At 47.1% G+C, this 8,553-nt stretch overlaps 3 protein-coding genes across 3 annotated transcripts, besides 3 other annotated features; 1 reads left to right on the top strand and 2 right to left on the bottom strand.

The window, feature by feature from the left end:
- Positions 1-631: a microsatellite.
- On the bottom strand, positions 4-709 carry FPSE_07753 (uncharacterized protein; the record flags this gene model as incomplete). The annotated part of the gene is made up of 1 exon (XM_009260871.1): positions 4-709. A coding segment is annotated over one exon (706 nt), but the record flags the coding sequence as incomplete, so codon positions are not given.
- A 15-nt stretch (positions 710-724) lies between these two features.
- Positions 725-753: a microsatellite.
- Positions 754-4,579: 3,826 nt separating this feature from the next.
- Positions 4,580-5,398, top strand: FPSE_07752 (uncharacterized protein; the record flags this gene model as incomplete). Its single annotated transcript, XM_009260870.1, has 2 exons — positions 4,580-4,778; positions 4,830-5,398. 2 exons carry the CDS (start codon positions 4,580-4,582, stop codon positions 5,396-5,398), a joined length of 768 nt encoding a protein of 255 aa, XP_009259145.1.
- Positions 5,399-5,507: 109 nt separating this feature from the next.
- Positions 5,508-7,079, bottom strand: FPSE_07751 (uncharacterized protein; the record flags this gene model as incomplete). The annotated part of the gene is made up of 1 exon (XM_009260869.1): positions 5,508-7,079. The coding sequence occupies one exon, from the start codon at positions 7,077-7,079 to the stop codon at positions 5,508-5,510; it is 1,572 nt and encodes a 523-aa protein (XP_009259144.1).
- Positions 7,080-8,462: 1,383 nt separating this feature from the next.
- Positions 8,463-8,553: a repeat region.

Genomic DNA, 8,553 nt, shown 5'->3' on the forward strand with positions numbered 1-8,553 from the left:
CACCAGCACCGATCTTGCCTCCAACACCGGCGCCAGCTCCAATCTTACCGCCAGCTCCTCCACCAACACCAGCACCAGCGCCGAGGTGACCACCAACGCCAGCACCGGCATCAACGCCAGCACCAGCACCGATCTTGCCTCCAGCGCCGCCGCCGACACCAGCACCAGCATCAACGCCAGCACCAGCACCGAGGTGACCACCAACGCCAGCGCCAGCACCGATCTTACCTCCGGCTCCTCCACCGACACCAGCGCCGGCATCGACACCAGCACCAGCACCGATCTTGCCTCCGGCTCCTCCACCAACGCCAGCTCCAGCATCAACGCCGGCACCAGCGCCGAGGTGACCTTCAGCTCCTCCACCAACACCAGCTCCGGCTCCAACACCGGCACCGGCACCGATCTTTCCACCGGCGCCTACACCAGCACCGGCTCCAATCTTGCCGCCAGCACCTCCTCCGACACCAGCTCCAGCATCAACGCCAGCACCAGCACCAGCACCGAGATGGCCGCCAGCGGCACCACCGACTCCAGCACCGGCACCAAGGCCAGCGCCGGCTCCAGCACCAGCATCAACGCCGGCACCAGCTCCAAGGTGTCCACCGACACCGCCAGAAGCACCGCCGCCTCCGGTCAAGAAAGTGGGAGTTGCTTCGCCCAGCGAAGCAAGGGCTCCCAAAGTAGGGAGGATTCCAGTTGTGAAACGCATAGCGTTAAACGAAAGTGTTTTTGTTGTTGTAGTTGTTGTTGTTGATACTGCTTAATAGCAAGCGAGTGTGCGATATAATTTTGATGAAAATAGCGAAAGACTTAATGGAAAAAAGCGAGTGACTAAGTGAAACCACTTAGGAAACGAATGAATTAAGGAAACAAAAAAGAAATGATAGACGAAATCAGATAGAACGATTGATACAGAGTAGAAAGAAAGAGTGAATTGAAGCTGCAGATGTGCTTCCTTTTAAGCAAAACTCAAGCTCAGTCTGAGGTCTGGTCAAAGAGTCTAACTTTGGCCCCCCTGCTCTGTCGCCTTCCCTCGATCGACTGCTTGCTCCTCAGCTGTGGGCATGTTCGGGCAGTTCGGCTCAGGAGACAGAGTCTAGTTCCGTGCCTGTGCCTGGATCTAGTGTCAATCCGATCATCGCTCAGACGTTTCATGAGCTTCTACCGCATGTTGGTGGTGACGGTGGAGGGCTTGGACGTTGCTTTGTTTCCTTTTCCAAATTTAGCATGGGCAGGGGTTTCGAGTCAGTTGACGATCAGGAGCTTGCTGGAGAGACTAGGAGGAATAGAGACTAGGCTAGCTATGTGATAGTTACTAGGTACTACTGCAGAAGTGAGATTATATCCGGCTGGAATTTAAAATTGCTCATCAGAGGGATACTGACGTGTGTCATGTAGTCTCGTAGACTATTTGGATTAGTTTGCTTCTAGAAGTCTTGAAGAATTTCCGATTGTTGTGACGATTCACGTCTCATCTTCGGCCAGCATCTTCAGCTGAGGCGAGGCATAGGGCCAAGAATGCGGCGAAATTTAGCGACAGGGCTAGCGAGCTGGACTGGAGATGTCCAGATGTAAAGCAAGGAATGGCCTGGCGAGTGCATGCAAATCCAATATGTTCTCAGCATAGTTTAGTTTCAGTTTTTGTTGCAGAGAGATTTGTTTCAGGTTGATTCTTTTTTCTTTTCATAGAAACTGTATCCGTAGAAGTAAAGGTAGTCAATCCGTAATTTTAAAAGCATTGATGTGTGTAAGCCACCGTCTGAGCCCGTCCTTTCGCAAGATCCTCGTCCTCCAATGTAGGATTGACGAAAAGTGGGATTCCCCCGGTCGATCCGTCTCGTTTTGATTGCTCGAGCGGCAACAAACCCCGAAAAGGTTTGAAACAAAAAAGACGACTAACCAAGCTTGGAGCGCATCACGGCCCGCAGCCACAGCTCTTCATCAACATGACAGGGGGCAGGGATCGTTCTTGGTCACCTCACCTGAATGGTAAAACATACTACGGATTTTGGGTTGATGAACGAACAGACGTCTTTGCCTCTTCAAGATACTGGTCCACCTGCCCAGTGCTTGGACTGACCTTGTTGAGATAAACATTCATCCAGGTTTACCCTACAGCATGCATTTTGTCGTAAATCACTTGCATGACAGTTGCTATCATGGGCATAATATGTTGAATTGTGAAGAGATGCAAAAGAAGAAAAACAGATGATAACAAACTTGAGATACTTTTCAAGCATTGAGGTACAGAAATAGATGACCAAGGCATATACTTCCATACTGATCTAGCTGCTTGTGGTTGCAATCTCAACATGCAAAAGTCATCGCCACATCAACCACCGCGGAACAACATGGTGTTTTTCAAATCACAAACAACACTAATGGAGCATTTAGAACGGGCCATAGTGCCAAAATTTGGTCTTTTCTCTCTGGTAAGCGAAAAACACGAGTCAGTAAATCGTCTGATGGAAGCTCGCGTATACCGTCCCAAGGTCTGAGCACTTCGATCTAGCAAAGTCATCACCGTGATCACAGCTAGCTCATCAACTAATCAACCTTGTTACCAGTTCAAACTTCACAACGTACATTAGCCTATGACAGGTGAGCTGAAACCTCGTAAAAGAAACTCCTCAAAAGGGATACTAATTCATCATGATGTTGGTCCAAGATGAGCTCGGAGATTTTTGTGTGCATATGGTGGGTCGCTCAGATTTTTGGTCGCTTGACCCGGAAGTGGAAGTGAGCGGTGGGCCTTATCTTATCAATTTCCATCCTACGCTTTACCTTGTTGAGCCGTACTTCGCCGATGGAAAGGGGGATATCGATATCCATCTCAAGGTGGTTGGGAAACAAAGCGGAGAATTTACGGCCCCTGCATCTGGTAGTCTCTCTTTTCTTCCTTTATTTTTCTAAAACAAAACAAACGAAGAAGAAATACGATGCATCAAACGACGCAATGCTACAGTGCAATTTTATAGCAAGCAATCACAGTAGTGAGAGAAGCTGCTGTGCCTCACTCTATGGATATAATGGGAAACACAATGCCATTGATGGAGGGGCTTTGTGATTGATCATGCACGTAAAAAAGCAATGAATTAATTAATATTCTCATATCGCTAAGACTTCAAGCGACCGTTGATAAAATTGAAAAAGAAAAGAACAAAACGGCTACTAAATGGGTCGAGTCTCCACGAGCATGGTAACCTTGACGCTTTATTTGAGCGTTCGAAGAAGCAATGTGAGGCAATGTAAGAAACGGACTGATAGATCATGTGTTTCTCGGAAACATGTTGTGGATCTCTCAAGTTCAATAGGAAGTCAATCGGGGACTGGTGTACAGTTCATACGAGCACTACTTATTATGTATCGGTATTCCAGTTTATTCTTCATCATTTCGGCTGTTGTCAACTTACCCTGAAGAAAAGACATGTTTCCATGACTGGCTTTACTGGATTACGTATCAATATTCGAGGGATTTTAAAGATTTTATTAATTGTGGTTAATTTAGAATTAACTGTCATAGTCCACGCAGGTAACTGTGATGATTACATTCACTGTAGACTGATACATAATACTCGCTGATGTTGTTGTGATGTTTTGTGGCCAGGCTGAATGCGAAGTGCACACTGGAAAATCTTCAGGGTTAGCAAGAATACTTGTGTGCTAACACACTGATGCTGTGGGAGGTGTCTCAAATATTAGGTGAGAAGTATATTTGTTAGCTCCAGTCACCCCTTTTTGACATGGCAGCATGCATCTCAATGGAGCATAGATTCGCGATAAGCCTGATTGAGCTTATCAGGCTTATAGCTGAGTTAGATCCCTGTCTGTTATATTGCCAACAGTTCTACGTTGGAATTACATGGATAAATGTTAATACTGTAACTGACATTTCTCATTGGTACTCAGGCGAGATCCGTCAATCAGCGGTATCGGAACCTTGGTAACCCTGATAGGAATGTAATTAAGAAATGACGCATCGCGGACTAACTTAGCATTATGAAACGGCACTGACGGGTTATCGTTGACCGTTGACGGGTAAATCGGCATTGATCTGCAGAGATCATCCTAACCCTCCTTTAGTCGTTACATGTACCTGCCTCGATACATTACCATCGTCTGTTCTCAATTTAATTGGTAGAAATCTCTAAAATTATATAGAAGCGATTCCTTCATGCTATAAATCATCTGTAATAGTATTGGCTGGCTTCTCAACTCTTTGCGACGTCTCGGTGGCCCAAAAGTGCCCCCCATGTTGCTGATCTACACTTGACATGGTCCATTGCGTCATCTCATTGGCTGAGAAACGTAGCGACGAACAAAAGGTCCTGATGAGTTTTTGGAGATACAATGCACGTGGGGTTGTTGGACGATACAGGTTGCAGAACGAGTCCTTATCGCAAAGTCTACTTTCTGGCAACTGCTTCATCTGTCGATTGTGCCCGGCACTAGGAGGGATAGACATTCTGTCTGCCGAACACGTGCATTATAAGGAAAGCTTATAAAGTATCGCTTGACTCTTTTGCAAACAGTCTGTTGGTGTTCTGTATCTTCTGAGTCAACACACAAGCAACTCAAAATGACCTTTACCAAAGCTCTTGTACCGCTTGCGCTCTTCCTTGCCAAGGCGCAAGCTGATGCATTCTCATCATGCTCCAAGGACTTGCCGCTTTCTTGCCACAACACGACTGCCGTTGAGAACACCTGCTGCTTCGTCCCCGCCGGCCAGCTCCTCCAAACTCAATTCTGGGACTCTAGCCCCGCTGCCGGACCTTCAGGTGAGTACACACCAAAGAAAACAACATGCTATCCAAACTAACCAAAATCAGATTCATGGACCATTCACGGTCTCTGGCCTGACTACTGTGATGGCACATACCCTCAGTTCTGTGACAAGAGCCGCGAGTACACAGACATCAAGTCCATCGTGTCCAAGTTCCTCGGCAACTCGACACTCTCGTACATGGACAAGTACTGGGTTAGCCAGGACGGCAACGATGAGTCCCTGTGGGAGCACGAGTTCAACAAGCACGGCACTTGCATCAGCACCCTTGAGCCCAGCTGCTACAGCGACTACCAGACCGGCGAGGAAGCAGCCGATTACGTCAAGAAAACCATTTCGCTTTACAAGACTCTGCCTACGTACAAGTGGCTCGCTGAGGCGGGCATCGAACCATCCACCGACAAGACGTTCACCGCAAGCGAGATCGAGGATGCACTTGCATCGCAGCACGGCGCCCGTGTTACCATCGGGTGCCAGGGTAGCACTCTGAGTGAGGTTTGGTACCATTTCAACGTGCAGGGCTCGGTCCAGGAGGGTCAGTTTGTGGCTACCGAGCCTGATGGTGGCAAGAGTTCTTGCCCAGACAGCGGTATCAAATATGCACCAAAGAACTAAGTGATCAATGTGTAATATCGAGATATCTAGTCTAAGTATATATACAAAGTGTGGTGGTGGTTACATTAGTAAATACACTCATCTATCGCTATGTGCACGTTCACTCATCCTATCTAAACGTCGCCTCGTAATAATTCCGTATCTTCTTACATTCCTCCATTAATCCGTGGTCGCAATTCGCCTTCATAGCCTCTTCCCATATGACTTTTTCTAGGTCATATCCAGCTACGTCAGAGACCTTGCTGATGTCGTCTCCCCATAATCGCGTTATACGCCCATCGGGATGTTCAGGCGCCAAGTCCTCCAAAATTTGTATCGGATGCGTCATGTCAAACTTGACTCTGTTGAGATGGGCAAACATGGTACTCGTGACCTTGACCTCTTCCTCCTGCAATCTTTGCTTTCGTTTTCTCATGGAAGCGGTCGTCATGTTTTTCGTCCGTTCTTGTTGAAGGTTCCAGTCGTACTGGGGATCTGCCTGCCATATTCCACTGCCCCAATTGATCTTTTCAGATGTCACCAGCTCAGGTGGCTGCTTCACTTGCCAGAAAGGATTGCCCAGAACATAGGCACTCTGCATGAATGTCTCCTTGTCGCCCGAACCCCAAGCGCCCTGCGAATGAAGCTGGTAATAAAATCTCGGGCCATAAAAGTTGTAGTAAGCGGCTAGCAAGAGACTGTCGGCGTGTCTTGCTTTGTTGTAAAGCATGATTCCTGACTCGGAGCTTCGGGACTCGATCGTCACGTTTGGCATTTTAACCCCAGCGATCTTGTAGAAGAGGGGAGAAATGGTGGGCAACCAAAAGTCTGGCCATGTCACCAGTCCGGTGCCCTTGTACGGCTCCACATCGAAGAGGTGATCGGGGTTTCTGAGAGGAAAGGCATCGGCATCAAGAAAAAGAATGTCTTGGAAGCTAGAGAAGAGGATGGATAGGACTTTGTACTGGTAAGATTTGATCCTCGGTTTGCGAATTGTTGTCGTGCTTGACAGGCGCAGGAAATCATCCATGTTGAGGCATTGTACTTGCAAGTCTGTTAATGTATCATTGCATGTCTGCAACTCTTGTTCAGTTGCCGAGTCAAGAAAAAGTTGCACGGGTAGAGTTGATCCGACATGTCGCAGCATGAGGACAGCGGTAGCTGCTACCCCGAAGGCGGAGCCTTTGGAGGTGATAACGATGCCCTTGGTGCTGCGTTTGAATGGGAGTTTCGGGGCAAGGTGTCGGAGACCCTGGACAAAGGTTTCATGGTTTTCCTTTAGTGAGTTGATTTCCTCATGTGAAACCTCTAGCCAGTCTGTGTCGGTCTGGGGGGTGCTTCCATGCGGATCGAATTTGTCGCGCGAGAGAGACTTGGGAGGTCTGATTTTCTTGCCTTGAGGCTCGGCGTCGTAGAATTGTTGGAGTAGACTGGTCCAGAACTCGGTTGTTTCGTTTGTCGGCCCAGTAAATGTAATTTGGGAAACATGGACCGTTTCGCTTGGCGTGTTCGTTTGCGCCAAGCTTGATGACGTGACTCTCTGATAGGCGAAGGAGAGATCTGACCAAAATTCCCATAAAGTGAGGAGGCAGATAAAGGTGATGAATATTGCAATGGTTTTTATGAGACGTTGACGCGTAGAGACGACACCGAATTGTCCGACGACGCCTTTGACGACGTTGTCGCGCCAAGACCGAATCATTGTAGAAGCTGAAGATGCGAGGGAGGTTTCAATCAAGGCTTGGCACTCTCAGGGCAGAGGCTTTTTGGTATATCGTCGCTGTAAGGAGTAGATATCGTTGCGCATTGTTGTATTTCAGTAATAAAGTTCGTCTGGAATGATCAGCTATCGTTTGAGCCCTCTATCCAATGTCTAGGTAGTTCAATTGATGGGAAATTGGAGGGTTTTGTCTGTCGCAAATTTGACAGCCACTGAATCAAATTAGCTGCCCCGCCATGAGCTTGCAAATCTGTTGTGAGCGCTAATTTGGCAACATGGTGAATTATTGATTGAATTGAGATAGAGCGTAAGAGATTTGTTTTTTTTGACAATGATTGAGATGAAGAAAAAAAGGAAATGATGGAAGGATGGAAGGATCAGTGTCATGGCCAACAGAATGACTGCCTGCGTGCCCATCACAGCATCACGTGATTCGTATGACATTACGCAATCCTGCGTCCAACACTGTCGGGTCTGACTGTGCCACCGACAGACAGTCAACATGATTGGATACCCTCAGCATCAGCGTTTAAGGGGCGGTAATCTGCAGCAGGAAAGAAAGCTAATTCGGGTCTTCTGTTTCGCATCAAAAGTATAAAAATAGACTGATAACAACTTCGTCCTGGACAAAAAACTCGTGCATCAGCAACAGTTTGACAAACTAAATCCACCATGCTGGTCAGTTACGTGTCTACCAACGTATCAGCCGTGTGTCTTTGCACGCCCACATCACGCTCTCCAGGCAGGAACTGGAAAGCAGAGTACTTTGAACGTTAAAGACCTTAAACGGACAATCGTTGATCTTTAATAAATATGAGGAAACCTTGATTGCTGATATTGCTATGTAGCATCTTCGGCTAAGGACTACACACCAAAAATGGCAATGATCGTATGGAAAGACCAGACAAGCATTATAGTATCGATAAAGTTGTAACATAGAGAGTTTAATGGCACATCAATACGAGTGCCTGGTATCGGATCATACCAATGCAAAGCACCATGAGTGCCGAGCGATAAGCTGAGAAGTAATTGGATGGCATTGGTAACGGATCTTCGATCAATTGCCCTGAACAATTTTGATACAGCATAGACGGGAGTTATACATTAAGCAATCCCTGTTTGAATTTAAACTTTGTATTGTCTTTATTCTTATTTTCTAGTAATTTATTCATTCAGTAACTGGATTGGCAATATCACCCTTGAGGTCATTAAAAACGTGACACTAAGGACGAGAACACGGTTTACGCCAAAAACTTCGTCACAAGACAACCGAAACTGTATTGAACATAGTGATAGAAGATTTCTTCAACAGTCACCCGGGTAGCTAACTCACAACCCATACAGGATTCAGGTACAGAAAATGCAAAAAAACATACAACAGCGGGGATTCGCTGGTCGTCACCGACCCAACTACTAATCCGCCCCTTACCAGCTTGACTATGGGAGAGCGGACGGG

This window comes from Fusarium pseudograminearum, chromosome 2, assembly GCF_000303195.2.
Source record: "Fusarium pseudograminearum CS3096 chromosome 2, whole genome shotgun sequence".
Lineage (NCBI taxonomy): Eukaryota > Fungi > Ascomycota > Sordariomycetes > Hypocreales > Nectriaceae > Fusarium > Fusarium pseudograminearum.